This window comes from Piliocolobus tephrosceles, chromosome 21, assembly GCF_002776525.5.
Source record: "Piliocolobus tephrosceles isolate RC106 chromosome 21, ASM277652v3, whole genome shotgun sequence".
Lineage (NCBI taxonomy): Eukaryota > Metazoa > Chordata > Mammalia > Primates > Cercopithecidae > Piliocolobus > Piliocolobus tephrosceles.
The window spans coordinates 24,303,761-24,326,645 of NC_045454.1; the positions used below are offsets into that span (position 1 = coordinate 24,303,761).

Below are 22,885 nucleotides of genomic sequence, written 5' to 3' on the forward strand. Positions count from 1 at the left end.
TCTGGGTGGGAGGACTGCTTGAGCCTAGGAGTTTGAGATCAGCCTGGGCAACATTGTGAAAAAAAAATATATATGTATGTGTATATATATATATATATATATAGTGGCTGTTTTCTCATGTCAAAAAGAATCGTGTATGTGAGAGAGAGAGATGGTATATATATTAACTATGTATAGGAAACATACATAATATATGATAAATTATAGGTATAATTATATATATTATATTTATATTTATATATTTATATGTTTTATATAAATTATAAAATTATATATGTGTATATATAAAAAATTACATATATACTGTAAGTACATGGAAAAAAGGCAGAATGGGAAAATATTAATAGAAATTATCTTCGGCAGATGAGATTGTGTTTCAACCAGGGTCTTTGAGAAGAGCAACCAATAGGTTAGTGAGAAAGACAGAGAGAGTGAGATTTCTTTTAAAAATTGGCTCACACAATTGTAGGGGCAGGCAAGTTCAAAATTCATATGGCAGGCCAGCCCATTGGAAACCCAGGCAGGCTCTCTATCTTACAGTTTTGAGGCAGAACTCCTTCATTGACAGAACTATTTTTGCTCTTAAGGCCTTAGATTAGGCTCACCTACATTATCGAGAGTAAACCTCCTTTATTTAAAGTCAACTGATTGTAAATGTTTTTTTTTTTGAGACGGAGTCTAGCTCAGTCGCCCAGGCTGGAGCACAGTGGCGCGATCTCGGCTCACTGCAAGCTCCACCTCCTGGGTTCACGCCATTTTCCTGCCTCAGCCTCCCAAGTAGCTGGGACTACAGGTGCCCGCCACCACGCCTGGCTAATTTTTTGCTTTTTTAGTAGAGACGGGGTTTTACCAGGTTAGCCAGGATGGTCTCAATCTGCTGACCTCGTGATTCACCCGCCTCGGCCTCCCAAAGTGCTGGGATTACAGGCGTAAGCCACCGCGCCCGGCCGGTAAATGTTGATGACATCAAAAAAATACTTCACAGCAAAGTCTAGTGTTTGATCTAACAACTGGGCACCACAGCTGAGCCAAGGTGACACATAAAATTAACCATCACAATGAGTAATTTTAATTTTTTTTTTTTTCCTTTTTTTTTGAGACAGAGTCTTGTTCTGTCACCCAGGCTGGAGTGCAGTGGTGCGATCTTGGCTTACGGCAACCTCCACCTCCTGGGTTCAAGCGATTCTCATGCCTCAGCCCCGCTTATAGCTGGGATTACAGGCATGTACCACATCTGGCTAGTTTTGTATTTTGTTGGCCAGGCTGGTCCTGAACTCCTGGCCTTAAGTGATCTGCCTGCCTAGGCCTCCCAAAGTGCTGGGATTACAGGCATGAGCCACCAGCCTGGCCTCTTGTATGTTTTTATATTTCCAAGTGTCCTATTCACTTTTGTAATAAGGGGGAAATGTTTTAAACGGTGAGTCTTTCAGTTCAAAATGGTTGACTGAATACACCTATTGACTTCTGTTTCTCTCCAGCTCCTCCTTCTCCCTCCGTAGCGTTGGTGTGGGGCAACAAATGAGCTAGTGCATGTGAAGCTTGGTGCTTTAGTAAATGCTGGTGATTCCAACTACTGGAGCCCAGTGGTTTTGACTCTACTATTACATGCTGACTGGGCTGGGCTCGTGCTTTGCTTTGCTTTTTTGAGATGAGATCTCCCTCTGTCACCCAGACTGGAGTGCAGTGGTGCGATCTTGGCTCACTGCAACCCCCACCTCCTGGGCTCAAGCCATCCTCCATTTCAGCCTCCTAAGTAGCTGGGACCACAGGTACGTGCCATAGCTCCTGGCTATTTTTTGTATTTTTATTAGATGGGGTTTCACCATGTTGTCCAGGCTGATCGTGAACTGGGCTCAAATAGTCCGCTCACCTTGGCCTTCCAAAGTGCTGACATTCCAGGCGTGAGCCACCATATGTCTCCAGACATGTGCTTTTCTGTTGCAATAGAGGAAGGAAATATTTTTGAAATCATGTTCATCTTTATAATTTTATGTTTCTCAAACATCTGCTCCAGCGACCGACGTGTTTTTGTGGCTGTGTCATAATTACATAAACATACAGTCATGTACCGCGTAACAATGCTTCAGTCAACAGTGGACCACATATACGACAGTGGTCCCATACAATTATAATGGGGCCAAAAATTTCCTGTCACTTAGTGATGTCATAGCCATTGTAGCATCGTAGAGCAACGCGTTACTCTTGTGTTTGTGGTGTTGCTGGTGTAAACAAACCTACTGCACTGCCAATCCTGTGAAAGCCTAGCACGTGCAGTAATGGATGGTGCATAATACTTGATAATGATAATGAGTGACTATGTTATTGGTTTATGTATTTGCCCTACTTTTTATTGTTATTTTAGAATGTACTCCTTCTACTTATGAAAAAATAAAGTTAACTGTAAAACAAGCTCAGGCGGTTCCTTCAGGAGGTGTCCAGAAGCAGGCATTGTTATCACAGGAGGTGAAAGCTCCATGCATGTTACTGCCCCTGAAGATTTTCCAGTGGGATGAGACATGGAGGTGGAGGACAGTGATATTGATTATCCTGCCCCTCTGCAGGCCTAGACCCCTGTGGCATTTGTTCTTCATTTTTTAAAAGAATGTCTAGAAAGTTTTAAAAATTTTCTTAATAGAAAAAAGCTTGAGAGTAAGAATATAAAAATAGAAAATATTTTTGTACAGCTGTACAATGTGTTTTAAACTGTATTATAAAAAAGTCAAAAAGTTAAAAAATTAAAAAGTTTATAAAGTAAAAAGTTACAGTATACTAAAATTAATCTATTATTGAAGAAAAAATTTTTAAAGTAATTTAAATGTAGCCTAATTGTACAGTAGTTAGTCTACGAGAGTGTATAGTAATGTCCTCGGCCTTCACATTCACTCATCACTCACTGACTCACCCAAAGCAACCAATCCTGCAAGCTCCATTCATGCCCTGTATAGGGCATGCACCATTTTTATCTTATCCATTTTTATCTTTCTTTCTTTCTTCTTTTTTTTTTGAGGCAGAGTCTCGCTCTGTCACCCGGGGGCTAGAGTAGTGCAGTGGCATGATCTCGGCTCACTACAACCTCTGCCTTCTGGATTCAAGCAATTCTCATGCCTCAGCCACCTGAGTAGCTGGGATTATAGGAGTGTGCCACTATGCTTGGCTAATTTTTGTATTTTTAGTAGAGATGGGGTTTCACCATGTTGTCCAGGCTGGTCTTGAACTCCTGGCCTCAAGCATTCTGCCCACCTCAGCCTCCCAAAATGTTGGGATTACAGGCATGAGCCACTGCGCCTGGCCTATCTCATCAATCTTGATTAACTGATATTTCATTAGGTGTGGGGGTCTTTTTTTCATTTGCTGCAGTGGGTACCTCTGCAGTGAATCCCCCAAGGTCTTCAGAGGTCTGCAAATGCCCTTCAGCTATTCACTTCTTCCTTTCTGCTGTCTCTCGTATCCTTCTGAGGTTCCTGATGACCTAAGGCTGGACCTCCTGGATGGGTTGTCCACTTCTAGTACCTTTTATCTCCATTTCCCAATCGTTTGTTTCCTTAGTTCTGAGAGGTTCCTCAAATATATCTTTCAGCCCTTGTGATATTTTTAAAATTCTGGTAATCATGTTTAGTCTGGCTCTTCTTTAATGGCTATACTTTCTTTTCTCATGGCATTTTGTTCTTTTAAAGCCTCCTTAGTCCTCTGTGTTAACTCAGTTTCCCTTGAGCTTCTCTGCTTATCTGGATCTGTCTTTCATGTTGCAATTTCTTTCACCACACCTAATGATCCTTGTTGCTTGTTCACATCTAGTCATCTGTTCTGATTTTAGGAAGAGGAACTACTGGTACTTGGTGTATACTGTGTCAGTTGAGGGATTTTCTGCCCTGGTGGTTCCCTGTGCAGGCATCTCCCTGGCTGCTGAGCAGGCCTCTGTGTATATAGATAAGGTGCATGCAATGGTCAGCTTCACTTTAGGATACAGGTCTCCCAAAAGCCAGGATAAAGGCTTCCCTTTGTAGATACAACCTGTCCCCCTAAATCTTTAGCTCTCCCAAAAAAGTTTGCTAAATTTCCTTAGAGAAGTGGGTTGACACCTTGTTTTTCTCCCACCTTCATCTTGAGTAAGCCCAGCCTTTCTAGAAAATAGTAAAAGCAAAGAGAGCCATCTCTGCTTCCAGGTGCGACCGCCAGTCCAACCCAAAGCCAACTGACAGCTCACCAGGAACATGAGCTTGTGCCATTTCCCATGTCACTGTTCCTTCCATGCAGGGTTGCCAATGGGCAGAGGAAGCAAGACAAAATACCCATTATTTGCCTTCCTTTCAACCAGGGTAGGCGAAAGAACACATACACACCACACCTCGAGGCTTGCCCTGCAGAGGTTCAATAAGCCTTTTTATCCCTGCACAAAAATCTTGTCCTCATGACCTCACCTTTGCCTGAGGCATAACCCTTTCCCAAACTCCTCCCCAGACATTCCCCCAGTGTAAGCGCTGGTTCAGCAGCTGCTTTGCTGATAAATCAGTGCGTATTCTGCATGTGGCCTATCTCTATTATGATGCTAGCATGGGAAGGGGCTCCCTAGTGGAGACTGTCGGAGGGCACTTCTACTCCCTTGAGCCTCACTCCAAGGTGTCCTTGGCTTCCGTAGCCAAAACAAAAACACTCAATTTCCTACTCCTCATTTTGTCTATTTTTCTACTAGGTCTTCATGGAATCCACATATTCTAGCTCTGATGAATTCCTGCCCCTCTCTATGATATAAATTCTCTCTCCAAACACCGCCCCTTCCATGGGAGAGCCCGTTAGGGTCACATCCCCGGCCCTATCCTTGTCATTCCTCTACCCTCGACCCACCTATGAACTCTGTGCCCAAAGCCGCTGAGCCAAAGCTGCCATAAAGGCTTTCCCTCCCCAGCCAGTTCATTCTGAGCCACAAAAGTCTTTCTCCAATTTCCACTAAAAAAAGATTTGGTGGCATCTTTGTTATTTTAAAATGGTCATTTCTCCCCCTGCCTTCACCATTAGTGACTTCTTTTTAAACTTTTTATACCTTCTTTACTTACATCTAGGGGGGTATCAGAACACAATCGTGTGTTACTTAATGGGGATACGTTCTGAGAAACTCATCATTTTGTGATTTCGTCATTGTGTGGGCATCACAGAGTGTACTCACACAAAGCCACATGGCATAGCCTCCTGCACACCTGGGCTAGATGCTGGAGCTGTTTGCTCCGAGGCTACACACCTGCACAGCATGTCACTGTACTGAACACTGCAGGCAACTATAAACCAATGGTAAGTATTCGTGTATCTAAACATATCTAAACAGAAAAAGTACAGTAAAAATACAGTAGAAAAGAAAAATGGGGCTGGGCACGGTGACTGATGCCTGTAATCCCAGCACTTTGGGAGGCCGAGGCAGGTGGATCAATTGAGGGGCTAATTTTTAAGTATTTCTGTAGAGGTGGGGTCTTGCTGTGTTGCCCAGGTTGGTCTCAGACTCCTGGCCTCAAGTGACCCTCCTGCCTTGGCCTCCCAAAGTGTTGGGATTATAGGCATGAGCCACCATGCCTGGCCCCTGGTCTTTAGTCCTTAAAGCACAGGTCATAAAAGTGTTTCGTTTCATCTGGAAGGGTTTTAAGAAAGTCCTGGGGTGAGACCGGGTGCAGTGACTCACGCCTGTGATCCTAGCACTTTGGGAGGCCAGGGCAGGAGGATCTCTTGGCCCAGGAGTCTGAGACAGAGAAGCTCCAAAATTTCTTCAGGGAACTACAAAACATGACATAGTGGATTTGAAAAAGAAACTAATCGAATTTTTATAACTGAAACACACAATAGCCAAAATTAAGAATTCTTACTCTTAAAGATGTTCTGTTTATATATATATGTATATATATTTATATAAGTAAATAGTATTTATATATATATTTATATATGTATCTATATATGAGGATAATAAGATGGAGAGAGACTTGCAGTCAAGAGGACTGCTTTAGATACAGTGTTCGAGGGAGGCCCCTGAGGAGGAGATGGTTGATTCCAGGCAGGATGCCTAAGAAGCAAGAAGGAAGTAAAATGAAAGTAAATGGTAGTGGTAAATATATAGATAAATGTAATGAACATCGAATCTTTAAAATGGTAATATCTTTGGGGATTTAAGAATACATAAAATTAAAAGGCACAACAATAATAACATATAATCAGGCACAAGGCACATGGAGTTTGTGTTCTAAAGTCTTTATATCATTCAGAAGAGGATAAAAGTGTTGACTAATTTTATAACTTGAAAATATGCATGATGAAATTTCTGGAAACAATGTATATAACTTTTAAACTAGTATTGGGATAAAAAGAATCATTAAAAAATAATCCAAATAAGAGCAGGAAAGTGAAAGGTAGGCAAGGGAAGAACAGAAAACAAAAAGTAAAACCTTAGATTACAAAAAGTAAAAAGTAGATTTAAAACCAAACATACCAGTAGTAGATACACTAAATGGACAAAATACTCCAGTTAAAAGACAAAGAATGTCACAGTGTAAACTAAAGCACAACTGTGTTGTCTTTAAGATGTATGTCCCAAGCATAAGGATAGAGAAAGGTCAAAATTAAAAGGGCAGGAAAAACAGTACTACTCAAGTACAAACCAAAACAGGGATGGTAAATCTTAATCTCTAACAAGGTAGATGTTAGTGTAAAAAATACTACTTAGGCCAGGCATGGTGGTTCAGCCCAGAGGTTCAAGACCAGCCTGGGTAACATAGGGAGACTTTGTCTCTGCAAAAAATTTAAAAATTAACTGGGTGTGATGGCTCACTGTCTGTAATCCCAGTTACTCAGGAGGCTGAGGCAGGAGGATGACTTGAGCCCAGGAGTTTGAAGCTGCACTGAGCAGTGATCACACCACTGCACTCTAGCCTGGGCAACAGAGTGAGACCCTGTCTCAAACAGAACAAACAAAACAAAAATGCTAAGCAAAGAGGATGATTCATAAAGATAAAAGGCTCAACTTACCAAGTACAATTCACACAAATTTAAATTTGTGTGCACCTAGAAATAATTTATGTCAATACATTTGAAAATTTAGATGAAATAGTCAAATTCTTGAAAACTTACCTTAAAACTGACTCAAAAAGAAAAAGAATACCTGAATAGTCCTGTAATCATTAAAAGAATTGAATTAAAAAATCTTCCCTTGAAAAATCCAGGCCTAGATACCTTCATTAGAGAGTTCTACAAATATTCAAGGAAGAAATAATTTCAGTCTTACATAAATCTTTCTAGAAACAGAAAAAGAATTAATGCTTCTTAATCTAATGAGGTTAGTATAACCTTGATACCAAAACCCAACAGTGATAGTATAAGAAAGGAAAATTACTTTTCATTTCACTTATGAATGTAGATGTAAAACTTCTATTAAATTCTAACATTCTAAAGTTCTATTAAAAAATAAAACTACAAAAAAGATCACACCAATTGGTGAAATGTTGAAAGGTTTCCTATTGAGATTGGAAACAATACAAGGTTGCCCTCTGACACCATTTCTGACAACATTAACAGCACTGGCTACCGAGTGGTAACTGACACACGTAGCATGAAAAACTTAGGAGGTTTGGAAAAAGGGAAAACAATAGTGTCATTATTCATAAATGATATAATTCTATCTGTAGAAAACAAATCTACGAATCATTAAAAATAGTAAGAGATTTTAGCAAAATTGTTCAAAACAAAATTTATAAAAATTAATTGTATTTCTTTGTAGGAAAAAAACATGTAGAAAATGGTATTTGGGGCTAGGCACGGTGGCTCATGCCTGTAATCCCAGCACTTTGGGAGGCCGAGGCAGGCGGATCATGAGGTCAAGAGATCGAGACCATCTTGGCCAACATGGTGAAACCCCGTCTCTACTAAAAATACAAAAGTTAGCTGGGGATGGTGGCACAGACCTGTAATCCCAGCTACTTGAGAGGCTGAGACAGGAGAACCTGGGAGGTGGAGGCTGCAGTGAGCGGAGATCGAGGCGTTGCACTGCAGCCTAGCAATAGAGCGAGACTCCATTGAAAAAAAAAAGATATTTTGAAAACTAAGGTAATGATAAGTTATCATGATGAGAAAAAAATTTTTTAATGAAAAATAAAGAAGGAAGGAAGGAACCATTGACAAAGCTTCACAAATAGGTGTGAAAAGATTTACAGTACTTCTGTTGGGAAAATTATGAAACTTCATTGATTACATGATTTCACTTGGTGAAGAATTCCAAGCTGACAGATTTTTGGTAGTTTGTGGGTTTTTTTCCATTCAGTTTTAAAGATGCTGACTGTTCATAGGTTTTTGGCTTGCATCGTTTATGATGAAAATCTGCTGTCACGGTTATCTGTATTCTTCTGAAAACGTTTCTCTGAGGCTTCTTTTAAGAATTTTTCATCGTCACTGGTTTTCAGTATTTTAACTGGGATATGCCTTAGCATGGCTTCTTTCTTTCTTTCAGACCCTTTTTTACACAGGGTCTGGCTCTGTTGGGCAGGCTAGAGTGCAGTGGTGTGATCACTGCTTGCCCCAGCCTCGACCTCCTGGGCTCAAGTGATCCTCCTGCCTCAGCCTCTCAAGTAGCTGGGACTATAGGCATGTGCCACTGCTCCCGGCTAATTTTTAAATTTTTTTGTAGAGACAGAGTCTCGTTATGTTGCCTAGGCTGGTCTTGAGGGAGCCTCCTGCTGGCCTTGAGGCCTTGAGGGAGCCTCCTGCCTTGGCCTCCTGAAGTGCTGGGATTACAGTGGGGGGCCCCACACCCCGGCAGCATGGTTTCTTTACTCTCCATGAAGTTCATTCAGCTTCTTGGGGCTATCAGTGTTTACTTTTTATCAAGTTTGGAAATCTCTTTTGGCTATTATTTCTTGAACGTTCTCTTCTGTTTTTCCCTCTCACCTCTCCTGGACCGCTTGATGTTGTCCTGTTGATTGTTCTGTTCATTTTTTGCCCACACTTGTTTCTTTCTGGGCTTCAATCAGACAGTGTCTATTACTATGTCTTCAACTTCACAAATCTTGTGTCCTTCTACAATCTAATCTGCTGTTAGTCCCATCCAATGTATTGTTCACTTCGCGTAATGATTTTTCCCATCTCTGTAAGAAAGATCCATTTGAGTCTTTTTTTGTATTCTCCATCTCTGTCCCCAGCGTGCTGTTTTTCTCTTCTTTTTCAAATGTAGGAGCATGTTTTTCTAAAAACCTTTGTTTGCCAATGCCATCATCTCTTTCACTTCCAGATCTGTTCTGTTGATTTTTTTTCCCTCCTGATCATGGATCGTATTTTATTGCCTATTCTCATGCTTGATTGGGTGCTGGATGGTGTAGATTTTATGTTGCAGGATGTTAGACTTATTGCATTGCTTTAAATAGTGTTAGATTTCATTCTGGTGCACACTTAAGCCACTAGGTAATTGTTGGATTCTTTATTTTTTTACTTTCTCTTGTCTTTTTTCTTTTTCAATTTTTTTTTTTTTTTTTTTTTTTTTTTTTTTTTTGTAGAAACAGAGTCTTGTTATGTTGCCCAGGCTGGTCTTGAGGTCCTGGGCTTGAGCAATCCTCCCACCTCAGCCTCCCAAAGTGCTAGGATTACAGGCGTGAACCACTGCACGTGGCTAAACTGGATTCTTTCAAAGCTGACTTTTGTTAGGGTAGGCCCAAAGCAACCTCTAGTCTAGGGCTAAGTTAGCCCCACTACTACGACAGTAACACTCCTTTAAGGATTCTATCCAATATCTCTTTTATTATAAGGTCTTTCCATTCTGACTGGTGGGTGCATGAACTATTTCCCATTATTTGTGTGTGTCAGAAATTGTTCTGCCTACTGTTTGTAGTGTTTCTTTCCCCGGCTTTAGGCAGTTTCCTCTTACACACGGACAGATCAGTACCCAGCCAAAGACCCCTCAAGATCTCCAGAGCCCTTTCTCCCTCTGTGAAACGCCCTCTGCCCTGCCCTGGAAATTCCAGCTGCCGTGACCTCCCTGCTCTTGGATCGCTGGCTCCTGGGCTCAGCAGGTGTCTGCCAGACAGGAAGGTAGAGGGAGCACTTGCAGCACTCGCCTTGCTCTCCCTTCCCTTCAGGATCACAGTCCTGCCTCGCCTATTGTCCAAAGTCTGAAAACTGTGGTTTCTTCTGTTTTGCCTGGTTTTCTAGCTGAGGGTAAATCTGGTCTCTGTAACTCTATCTTGGCTGCAAGCAGAAGTCTTGGTATTTTCAACATTCTTCTTTAACCTTTTATCGTTAATCCAGTTCAACAATTTATCCAATAAAATAATAGTTAAGTAAATTTTCAGTGAAAGAAATGAATCCTGGATTTTGTATGTTTTACAGTTATAGTTGACAAACCTTAAAATCATACATTGTTGTGTATTTCTGCTGTGCTGGTAAAGGATGCAGCCCCTATCCCAAGTTACTCTCTATGCAAATTCAGTAACACCCAAGCTGGTGTTCAACAAAATAAGTGCCCCTTTGTTCTTTGTTTCTTTTGTCTTAAAAACATGTATTTATAATTACATTATTGTGGAAAAAATAGTTTTAGCAGGTTTTTTTTTTTAAATCTGGCATTTACAACCATATAAAAAATAGAGCTATCTGGGCCGGGCGCGGTGGCTCAAGCCTGTAATCCCAGCACTTTGGGAGGCCAAGACGGGCGGATCACAAGGTCAGGAGATCGAGACCATCCTGGCTAATACAGTGAAACCCTGTTTCTACTAAAAAGTACAAAAAAAAACTAGCCGGGCGAGGTGGCGGGCGCCTGTAGTCCCAGCTACTCAGGAGGCTGAGGCAGGAGAATGGCGTAAACCCAGGCGGCAGAGCTTGCAGTGAGCTGAGATCCGGCCACTGCACTCCAGCCTGGGCGACAGAGCGAGACTCCGTCTCAAAAAAAAAAAAAAATAGAGCTATCTTAGATTTTTTTGGAAGGTATAGCGTGTACACACACACAGAGAGAGAGAGAGACAGAGACAGAGAGAGACAGAGACAGAGAGAGACAGAGACAGAGAGAGAGACATAAGCCAAAACTGTGGGAGAAAAAGAGGTTAGAGGTTAGATGATCACCGTCAAAGAAGTGTGTGGCCAGGTGTGGTGGCTCATGCCTGTAATCTCAGCTCTTTGGAAAGCTAAGGGAGGAGGATCACTTGAGCCCAAGAGCTCAAAACCAGCCTGGGCAACATAGTGAGACCTCATCTTTACAAAAAATACAAAAATTAGCCAGCCATTGTGTGTGCCTGTGGTCTCAGCAACTTGGGAGACTGAGGTAGGAGGATCGCTTGAGTCCAGAAGTTTGAAGCTACAGTGAGCCGTGATTGTGCCACTGCACTTCAGCCTGGGCAACAGAGTGAGACCCTGTCCCACACAGACACACACACAGTGTGTGCCCAGCCACGCCCTCTCTCCCATGCTCTAGCAGCTTGGTCCCAGGTCCTCTAGGGCCCAGGATGGAGAGATGTTTCCACCCAGGCCTTCCAAGTGACCCACCCAGTGGCTGGAGGGCTGGGCTGTTATCACTCATCTGCCTCATTGTGTGACTGCCCCATTTTAGCTTCATTGTGCTGAATACAATCCTGTAATGTTTTTGTCCTTCAGTCAGTTACAGAAGGAAGAAGAGAAAGAAAGGGCTGAGATGGAGGAGTTGATGGAGAAGCTGACAGTCCTGCAAGTGCAGAAGAAGAGCCTGCTGTTAGAGAAGAACAGCTTGACAGAGCAAAACAAAGCACTAGAAGCCGAACTTGAACGAGCACAGAAAATCAATAGGTTTGTATCTTTTTTCCTTTAAGTTGCTTTTATTTTCAATAGTAAAAAAGACAAATGGATTGGGTGCAGTGACTCACTCCTGTAATCCCAGCACTTTGGGAGGCTGAGGCAGGTGAATCATTTGAGGTCAGAAGTTCAAGACCAGCATGGCAAAACCCCACCTCTACTAAAAATACGAAAATTAGCCAGGCGGTAGTAGCACGCACCTGTAGCCCCAGCTACTTGGGAGGCTGAGGCAGGAGAATCATTTGAGCCTGGGAGGCAGAGGTTGCAGTGAGCCGAGATCACACCACTGCACTCCAGCCTGGGTGACAGAGTGAGACCCTGTCTCAAGAAAGAAAAAAGGCCAATGAAGAATATTCCATTTCATTTGTTTTAATCTTTTCTTTTCTTTTTCATTTATTTTAATCTTTTCTTTTTCTAATAGTCGCTATAAAACAGAAAAGGGTAATTGAAATTACTGGATATCAGTACAATAAGTATAATTATTGGTATCAATATAATAAGTATTGTTTCTGTTAACCAGTGTTAACCAACATTTCTCAAGTCTATAATTCAAATACGGTTGAGAGTCATATGATAACCCTAAGACTCAAAGTTCTAGGAGCTCTTTCCTAACCATTTCCTAAAAGTCTACTTTGGAATTTCTGGATCTTTTTTTTCAAAAGTGCCTTTTAGAACATGAACCAGAAAGTTAATAGAATAATACTTAATGAGCCTATGGGCCAGGTGCGGTGGCTCACGCCTGTAATCCCAGCACTTCGTGAGGCTGAGATGGGCAGATCTTGAGGTCAGGAGTTCAAGACCAGCCTGGCCAACAGAGAGAAACCCTGGCTACTTAAAAATATATATATATATATATATATTTCTGTATATATATATATATACAGAAAATCAGCTGGGTATGGTGGCACATGCCTCTAATCCCAACTACTCAGGAGACTGAGGCATGAGAATCACCTGAACCTGGGAGGTGGAGGTTGCAGTGAGCCATGATCATGCCACTGCACTCCAGCCTGGCGACAGAGCAAGACTGTGTCTCAAAAAAAAAAAAAAAAAAGAGCCTATTAATTGTTAGACATTTGGAACTCCTCTTATTAACTTGAGTTGGGGTCACTAATTATGCTTGGTTTCAAATTCAGTTACTTCTCACCTTGAAACTTAATAGAAGATTTAGGTTGCTGAAGAATAATATTGAAATGCTAACATACTTGCCGTTTTTGTAATACGGTTATTCACCATGCCCTAGCTGTGTAAACTAATGGGTTTTTGTTCTACCATTTGGGGTAACTCTCTAGGAAATCTCAAAAGAAGATTGAGGTCCTCAAAAAGCAGGTGGAAAAAGCCATGGGGAACGAAATGTCTGCTCACCAGTACCTGGCAAACCTTGTTGGCCTGGCAGAAAATATAACCCAGGAACGTGACAGTCTTATGTGTTTGGTAAGTTTCCTGAAGGTTACATCAAGTAAACTGCAAGTTAATATGCAAATGTGATTTTAAGAGTATTTTAAGCCGGGCGCGGTGGCTCAAGCCTGTAATCCCAGCACTTTGGGAGGCCGAGACGGGCGGATCACGAGGTCAGGAGTTCGAGACCATCCTGGCTAACACGGTGAAACCCCGTCTCTACTAAAAAATACAAAAAAGCTAGCCGGGCGAGGTGGCTGGCGCCTGTAGTCCCAGCTACTCGGGAGGCTGAGGCAGGAGAATGGCGTAAACCCGGGAGGCGGAGCTTGCAGTGAGCTGAGATCCGGCCACTGCACTCCAGCCCGAGGGACAGAGCGAGACTCCGTCTCAAAAAAAAAAAAAAAAAAAAGAGTATTTTAAAAAATGATCTATTAAAAGCTTTATCCAAGCACTCCCTGACTTACGACGGAAGGTTCAACCTAGGAATTTTCGACATCATGACGTATTTATTGGGAAGTAATCTTATTATAAATTGAGGAGCTCCTTACAACTTATAATGAAGTTACCATTTATACTGAATGCCCATTGCTTTTACACCATTATAAAGTTGAAAAAATGTAGATTGAACCATCATAAGTTGGGAACCATCTGCTGTAATGCCAGGATTAAATGCATTTTTAATATACAGTTTGTTCGACTTACGATGGGTTTATCAGGATGTAGCCCTGTTGTAAGTTGAGAACCAGCTGTATTTTAAAATTTCAACTGTATTGCCCTGGCATGGTGCTGTGTGCCTGTAGTACCAGCTACTCAGGAAGCTGAGGCAGGAGGATCATTTGAGCCCAGGAATTCAAGACCAGCCTGGGTAACATAGTAAGATCCCATCTCTACAAAAAAAATTTAAAAATTAGCCGGTTGTGGTGGCATGCACCTGTAGTCTTAGCTACTCAGGAAGCTGGGGTAGGAGGTTCATTTGAGTGTGGGAGTTGAAGGCTGCAGTGAGCTATGACTGTACTACTGGACTGCAGCCTGGAAAACAGCAAGACCCTGTTCCTTAAAAAAAAAAAGAAATGCTAATAAACCAGTCTTGAGATACCATTCTCAAAAAATGTTACAAATCTTTTTTTTCTTTTTAAACAATTCTTTTTATTAATGCATAATATTTTTACATTTCAAAAAATATTTTAAATATATTTACATACACATGGGGGAGGTACATGTGATTTTTTTTTTTTTTTGAGACGGAGTCTCGCTCTGTCACCCAGGCTGGAGTGCAGTGGCGCGATCTCGGCTCACTGTAAGCTCCACCTCCCGGGTTCATACCATTCTCCTGCCTCAGCCTCCCAAGTAGCTGGGACTGCAGGCGCCCGCCACCACGCCCGGCTAATTTTTTTTTTTTGTATTTTTAGTAGAGATGGGGTTTCACCATGTTAGCCAGGATGGTCTTGATCTCCTGACCTCATGATCCGCCCGCCTCGGCCTCCCAAAGTGCTGGGATTACAGGCGTGAGCCACCGCGCCCGGCCCATGTGGTATTTTGTAACGTGCACAGAATGCGTAACGATTAAGTCAGGTGTTTGGGCTATCCATCACCACAAGCATTTATCTTTTTTTTGAAGACGGAGTCTCACTCTGTCACCCAGGCTGGAGTACAGTGGCATAATCTTGGCTCACTGCAACCTCCGCCTCCTAGGTTCAAGATGTTATTGCGCTTCAGCCTCCCAAGTAGCTGGGATTACAGGTGCATGCCACCACACCTGGCTAAATTTTGTATTTTTAGTAGAGACAAGGTTTTGCCATGTTGGCCGGGCTGGTCTTGAACTCCTGGCCTCAAGAGATCTGCCCACCTCAGCCTCCCAAAGTGCTGGGATTACAGGTGTGAGCCACCACACCTGGCTGAGCATTTATCATTTCTGTGTGTGGAGAATATTTCAAGTCCTCATTGCTAGCTATTTTGAAATATACAATACATTGTTGTTAACTTTAGTCAACCTACTCTGCTGTCGAACATTAGAACTTATTTCGTCTATCTAACTGTATGCTTATACCTATTAAGCAACCTCTCTTCATTCTGTCCCCTGCCCCACCAGCCCCTCACAAACACACCCATACCTGCATGCATCCTAGCCTCTGGTAGCTATCAGTATAATCTCTACCTCCTTGAGGTCAACTTTTTTAGCCCCCACATATGAATGAGTACATGCCATATTTATCTTTCTGGGTCTGGCTTACTTTACTTAACATAATGGCCTCCAGTTCCATCCGTGTTGCTGTAGATGACTTGGTTTTGTGCTTTTATATGACCAAATAATATTTCATTGTGTAAATAGAGCATATTTTCTTTGGATTGATGGATCGTTTGGTAATTGTTTTTAGTTTTTTGAGAAACCTCCATACTGTTTTCCATAATGGCTGTACTAATTTACATTCCCACCAACAGTGTGCGGATCACTTGAGTCCAGGAGTTTGAGACCAGCATGGGCAAGATAGGGAGAACCTGTCTCTACAAATAATGAAAAACTTAGCCAGGCATAGTGGTGCATGGCTATGGTTTCAGCTACTCAGTAGGCTGAGGAAGGAACCTAGGAGGTCAATCATGCCACTGTACTCCAGCCTGGGTGATAGAACAAGACCCTGTCTCAATTTTAAAAAAGAAAAGAAAAAAAATTTCAGGACCTTCTAAATGTATTACGTGAAGGGGGAAGTTAAGCCCTGGAGGCTGAGCGATGTAGCTTGTTTGCTATTCTGCTTCTTATAGATTAGTTCTCTTCCTCATTGCTGTTGTTTAGTAAATGACTAGGAGAGACCAGAGACCAGACCTTCTCCTCCTTCCAGTCACTCCTCTATAAAGATGAACTGCTTCCTTTATTGTTCTGTACCTAAGACCAGATGGCACCCACAACCCCATGACTGTTACATCTTCAATGTGGAATGTTAAATATACCTTTCTTGAAAGAAAAAGACTGCCTCAACTAATTAGATTGTTGTAACTATGCATTCAGTCTTACATAGAAAGACACTGAAATTCTGTTAAGCTTTCCTACATGTGGTCCTATTAGCGATCCCAAACTTGTACACTTCAGAACACAGACTTGTGTTCTTTGGAATCTACTTCCTGGGTGGCCTATCCTCAAACTTTGTGCTTGAATAAACTCTCTTTAAACTAGATTCTGACCCTTTTGATTATTTTAGGTTGACATCAGCATCTATTATTTTTTGTCTTTTTAATTATAGCCATTCTATCTAGAGTAAGATGATATCTCATTGTGGTTTTGATTTGCATTTCTCTGATAATTTGTGATGTTGAGCATTTTTTTCATATGCCTGTTGCCCATTTGTATGTCTTCTTTTGAGGAATGTCTATTTAGATCCTCTGCCACTTTTTAATGGAATTTGTTTGTTTGTTTGCTATTAAGAGTTGTGTTCCTTAAAAAAGAGAGAGAGAGAGAGAGAGAGAGAAAATTGAGTTCCTTGTATATCCTGGATATTAGTCTCTCACTGAATGAATATTTTGCAAATATTTTCTCTTATTCAACAGGTTGTCTCTTCATTCTATTGATTGTTTCCTTTGCTGTGCAGAAGCTTTTTAGTTTAATATAGTTCCATTTGTCTATTTTTGTTTTTGTTGCCTGTGCTTTTGGGGTCTTAGCCATAAAATTTTTGCCTAAAGTTCTGGAGTGCTTCCTCTATGTTTTCTTCTAGTAGTTTTATGGTTTTGGGTTTTGTATTTAAGTCTTTAATCCATTGTGAGTGGATTTTTTGCATATGATGAGAAATAGAGATCTAGTTTCCTTTTTCTGTATATGGATGTCGAATTTTCCCAGCACCATGTATTGAAGAGGGTGTCCTTTCCCCAGTGTATGTTCTTGGTGCCTTTGTTGAAAAGCAGTTGGCAGTAGATATGTGGGTTCGTTTCTGGGTTCTCTATTCTGTTCCATTGGCCAATGTGTCTGATTTTGTACTGATACTGTGCTGTTTTGGTTACTATAGACTTGTAATATATTTTGAAGTCAGGTAGTGTAATACCTCCAGCTTTGTTCTTTTTGCTCAGGACTGATTGGCCTTTTCAGGCTCCTTTTTGGTTCCATATGTATAATGTAGGATTGTTCATTCTATTTCTGTGAAAATTGTCACTGATGTTTTGATAAGGCTTGCACTGAATCTGCTGATTGCTCTAAGGAGTCTGGTCATTTTAATGATGTTAGTTCTTCGAATCCATGATCACGGGATGTTTTTCCATTAGTTTGAGTCAGTTTCATTGTCTTTCATCAGTGTTTGTAGTTTTCCTTGTAGAAATCTTTAACTTTCTTGGTTAAATTTATTTCTAGGTATTTTTTGTTGTTGTTGCTATTGTAAATGGGATTGCTTTCTTGGTTTCTTTTTCAGGGAGTTCATTATTGGTGTATAGAAACACTACTGACCTTTATACGTTGATTTTGTGTTCTGCAACTTTACTGAACTTTTTTTTTTATCAGATCTAAGAGTCGGTTGGTGAAGTCTTTCTCCGCTCTGTCCACCAGGCTGGAGTGCAGTGGCGCTATCTCGGCTCACTGCGAGCTCCGCCTCCCGGGTTCCCCGGCTTTTTTTTTTTTTTTTTTTTGTATTTTTAGTAGAGGCGGGGTTTCACCATGGTCTCGATCTCCTGACCTTGTGATGAAGTCTTTAGTTTTTTCTAAATAAAACATCGTGTCACTGGCAAAAAGAAACAATTTGACTTTCTCTTTTCTAATTTGGATGACTTGTATTTCTTTCTCTTGCCTGACTGCTCTCTCTAGGACTTCAGTACTGTGCTGAGTAAGAGTGGTAAAAGTAGGCATCCTTAACTAGTTTCAGTTTTGAGAGGAAAGGCTTTTAGCTTTTCCCTACTTGCTATGATGTTAGCTGTGGGTTTGTCATATATGGCCTTTCTTATGTTAGGTATGTTCCTTCTATGTCTAGTTTATTAAGTGTTTTTATCATGAAGGGATGTCGAATTTTTATCCAATTTTTTTTCTGAGTCCATGGGTGTGCTCATATGGTTTTTATCCTTCATTCTGCTGAATGTGATCTATAATGTTTATTGATTTGTGTATGTTGAACTGTCTTTGCATCTCTTGATCCCACTTGATCATGGCATACTATTTTTTTTGATGTGCTGTTTAATTTGGTTCGCTAATATTTTGTTGAGGATTTTGCATCTGTGTTCGTTAGGGATATTGGCCTGTACTTTTCTTTTTTTATTGTGGCCTTGTCTGGTTTTGGTATCAGAGTATTGCTGGCCTCAAAGAATTAGAGAGAATTCCTTCCTCTTCAATTTTTTTGGAATAGTTTGAGGAGAATTTGTATTAGTTCTTCTTTGTAAGGTTTGTAGAATTTGGCAGAAAAACCATCTGGTCCTGGACTTTTCTTTGTTGGGAAACGTTTTATTAATGATTCAATCTCATTATTTGTTACTAGTCTGTTCAAGTTTTCTTTTTCTTCCTAATTCAATCTTGGTAGTGTTGTCGATGGACCGGTTCAGGTTCTTGACTTCACTGCACAAAAGAATTTGAGAGCTAGTCCAAAGTAAAGGCAGGTGAAGAAGTCTATTGCAAAGCAAAAGTCACTCTGAGAGACAGAGGAAGAGACAGACCCTAATATTTTAAGGGAATGCCCTTTACAGGAGCTGTGCGTGCATATTCATAAAGTATTGGTGAGGTCAAGTGTCCAAAGGTGGACCTATGGTTGGTGCATGCACTCAGCATCTACATGCTCTAACGTGTATCATATGTATAATTAGCATATAAAACCTCCATCTAGGGTGTGTTTTTTACATTAAAATGAGGAAAAGGTCACTGTAAGCTAAATTAAGCTAAACCTTGTGCCTAGCTGTGCATGCAGGACCCTGGAGAAGTCTTTAGCCCTGCCCAAGCAGGAATTGGTAGTTAATAGCTTCTTGGGCTTTTGGTGTTGATTGGCCAGAGATTGGGGAAGCTACATTATGATTAAGGGATTTTTGTTCTTTTTCCTAGGCCATATTGGGTATCAGGAATGTGTAACCACCTGGCAGTTGGCTAGGATCCTGTGGGACTACTTATCTTGCAAAAGAGTTAGGTGCTGACATACAAGAGTGCAGAGGAAAGGAGCCCACTGCGAAAGGAGCATGCGGGGCTTCACTAAAGAGGACATGTCAGTATGGTCTCCTAACTTTACTGATCCTGCCTCTGTAGGTTGTATGTTATCCAGAAATATATCCATTTTCTCTAGGTTTTCAGTTCATTAGCAGTGGCTTTTCACTATGTTGCCCAGGCTGACCTTGGACGTCTGGATTCAAGCAATCCTCCTGCCTCAGCCTCCTGCGTCACTGGGACTATAAGAACATTTCACCCTGCCTCACTTAGTTCTGCTCTGATCTTTATTTTTTCTTTCTTTCTACTCATTTTGGGTTCTATTTGTTCTTGTTTATCTAGTTCCTTGAGGTACATCATTAGGTTATTTGAAATATTTCCACTTTTGTGATGCAGGCATTTATTGCTATAAACTTCCCTCTTAGCATTGCTTTTGCTGTATCCCATAGGCTTTGGTATGTTGTGTTTGATATGTTGTGTTTCAGTTTTCATTTGTTTCAAGAAATTTTTGATACTCTTCTTAATTTCTTCATTGACCCAATCATTGTTAAAGAACATGTTGTTTAATTTTCATATGTTTGTACAGTTTCCAAAGTTCCTCTTGTTGTTGCTTTCCAGTTTTAGTCCACTATGGTCTGAGAAGATACTTGATATGACTTCAGTATTTTTAAATTTGTTGAGCTTGCTTTGTGGCCTAACACACATTGTGTACTAGAGAATGTTGTATATGCTGATGAGAAGAATGTGTATTCTGCAGTTATTGGATGAAATAAATGTTTTGTAAATGTCTATTAGGTCATTTCGTCTAAAGTGCAGTTAAATTCAGTGTTTCTTTGTTAGTTTTCTGTCTCGGTGACCTGATTGCTGAGAGTAGGATGGTGAAGTCCCCAACTATTATTGTATTGTAGTCTATCTCCCCTTTTAGATCTAATAATATTTGTTTTATGTACCTGGATGCTGTGGTGTTGGGTGCATACATGTTTAGAATATGTGTCCTCTTATTGAATTTATCCCTTTATTATTATAATGTGACTTTCTTTTCACAGTTTTTGACTTAAAGTTTGTTTTATTTGATGCAAGTATAGCTACTCCTGCTTGCTTTTGGTTTCCTTTTGCATGGAATATTTTTTTCATCCCTTTACTGTTAGTCTGTATGGATCTTTACAAGTGAAACTTTCTTGTAGACAGCACATAGTTGGATCATGTTTTAAAAAATTTTTTTTTCTAAGATCCATTCAGCCAGTCTGTATCTTTTAAGTGGAAAATTTAATTAATTTACATTCAAGGTTACTATCGATATGCAAGGACTTATTCCTGTTATTTTGTTGATTGTTTTCTGGTTGTTTTGTGTATCATTTGTTCCTCTTATTTATCTCATTCTATACTGGTAACATTTGCGTTCTTTCTCTTCCTTATTTGTGTGTGCTTGCTCTACCAGTTAGTTTTATCATTTCATGTGTTTTCATGATAGTAGATATTGTCCTTTCAATTCCAGGTGTAGGACTCCCTTAAGCATTTCATGTAGGATGGGTCTAGTGGTGACAAATTCTCTCAGTGTTTGCTTATCTATAAGTCTGTATTCCCTCTTCATTTATGAAGGATAACTTTACTTGGTATAGTATTCTTGGCTGGCTGACAGGTTTTTGTTTTTTGGTTTTTTTTTTTCTTTTCTTTCATCCCTTTGAATATATCATCCCATTCTCTCCTGGCCTGTAAGGTTTCTTCTGAGAAATACACCATTAGCTGGGCACAGTGACTTACGCTTATAATCCCAGCACTTTGGGAGGCTGACACGGGCAGATCACCTGAGGTCAGGAGTTCAAGACCAGCCCAGCCAACATGGCAAAACCCTGTCTCCACTAAAAATGCAAAAAGTAGCTGGGTGTGGTGGTGCATGCCTATAATCCCAGCTACTTGAGGGGCTGAGGCCAGAGAATTGCTTGAACCTAGGAGGCGGAGGCTACAGTGAGCTGAGATCATGCCACCGCATTCCAGCCTGGGTGACAGAGCGAGACTCCATCTCAAAAAAAAAAAGAAAGAAAAAAGAAAAGACACATGCCATTAGTCTTATGAGAGTTCCTCATATGTAACTAGACTTTATATATATATATATATATACATACACACATATATATTTAGAATTCTGTGTTTGGCTTTTGACGGTTTGACTGTAATATCATGGGGAGAAGACCTTTTTGGGAATATGAGCTTCATGTATCTGGATTTCTAAATCTCTTGCTAGACTTGGAAAGTTTTCAACTGTTACTTTGTTGAATAGGTATTTCTATGCCATTAAACTCCTTTTCACCCCTTGGAACACCAGAAGGCAGGCTTCATTTTTTGTTTAAATTCTTCTCTCTTTCCTTTGCTCCTTCTCTTTCTCTGTCTCCCACTCTCTCTCCCTCTCTCTCTCTCTCTTACACTCTCTCACTCTCTGTCTCTCTCTCCCTCTCTCTCATTTCACTGAGTATTTCAAAAGCAGAAGAAATTATTTCTCTTGCTTGATCTAGTCTATTGTTGAAGCTCTCAATTGTATTGTTTATTTTATTCATTGAATTCTTCAGTTCCAGGATTTCTGTTTAGTTCTTTTTTATATCTATCTCTTTTTTTTTTTTTTGAGACGGAGTCTCGCTCTGTTGCCCAGGCTGGAGTGCAGTGGCCCTATCTCAGCTCACTCTAAGCTCTGCCTCCCGGGTTTACGCCATTCTCCTGCCTCAGCCCCCGAGTAGCTGGGACTACAGGCGCCCGCCACCTCGCCCCACTAGTTTTTTGTATTTTTTAGTAGAGAGGGGGTTTCACCATGTTAGCCGGGATGGTCTCGATCTCCTGACCTCGTGATCCACCCGTCTCGACCTCCCAAAGTGCTGGGATTACAGGCTTGAGCCACCGCGCCCGGCCTATATCTCTCTCTTTAGTGAAATCCTCATTCATATCCTAAATTGTTTTTCTGGTTTCTTTATAGTGTTTATTTGTGTTCTGTTGTATTTCAGTGAGGTTCTTTAATATCATTATTTTTAATTCTTCTTCAGGCATTTCATAAGTTTCTTTTTGTTGTTGTTGGAATCTGTTGTTGGAGAATTATTATATTCCTTTGGAGGTTTCATATTGCCTTGCTTTTTCATGTTTCTTATGTCCTTTCATTGATTTCTGCAAATCAAGTGTAACAGTCACTTCTTCTAATTTTTTGTATTGGCTTTCATAGGGGAAGCCTTTTCCTATAGATGTATCTATGGTGTTGGTTGGCTAAGCCACATTAGCTTTGATTCTGGATGTGTGCATACATGTCTTCATATGATTACCTCAGCTGGAAACAGTGTCAGTGGTATCTGTGATATCCTCAGTGGCTTAGTCTGCAGTTGTTAGTAGAGGCTGTGGTGAGGTTTTGCTGGGGATGGGACTCCAATTGGACCAGTCCTCTTGGAGGGGTGAGCCAAGCATACCTGTCATGAGCCTGTGGGTGGTACATACAGGCACCAATGTTAGCAGGTCCAGGCAGGTTGATTCTTGGGCCTCCAAGTGGCTGGCTTGGGTGCCTTAGTGGCAGCTATATGCCCAGTGGGTGGGCAACTCCTGGGGCCCCTGAGCAGGATGTATAGTGTGAGTGATGGTATTTGTGGATGTATAGTGGATGGT

At 40.9% G+C, this 22,885-nt stretch overlaps 1 protein-coding gene across 3 annotated transcripts in view; it reads left to right on the plus strand.

Annotated features, from left to right (window-relative positions):
- The window catches only part of CEP89 (centrosomal protein 89), a 99,468-nt gene that overhangs the window by 61,376 nt on the left and 15,207 nt on the right, over positions 1-22,885 (plus strand). For all 3 annotated transcript variants that reach the window (XM_023229062.2, XM_023229064.1, XM_023229063.1), the window contains 2 exons: positions 11,596-11,763; positions 13,062-13,203. In XM_023229062.2, the coding sequence (XP_023084830.1) occupies positions 11,596-11,763; positions 13,062-13,203 (310 nt within the window). The remainder of the gene's footprint in view (positions 1-11,595; positions 11,764-13,061; positions 13,204-22,885) is intronic.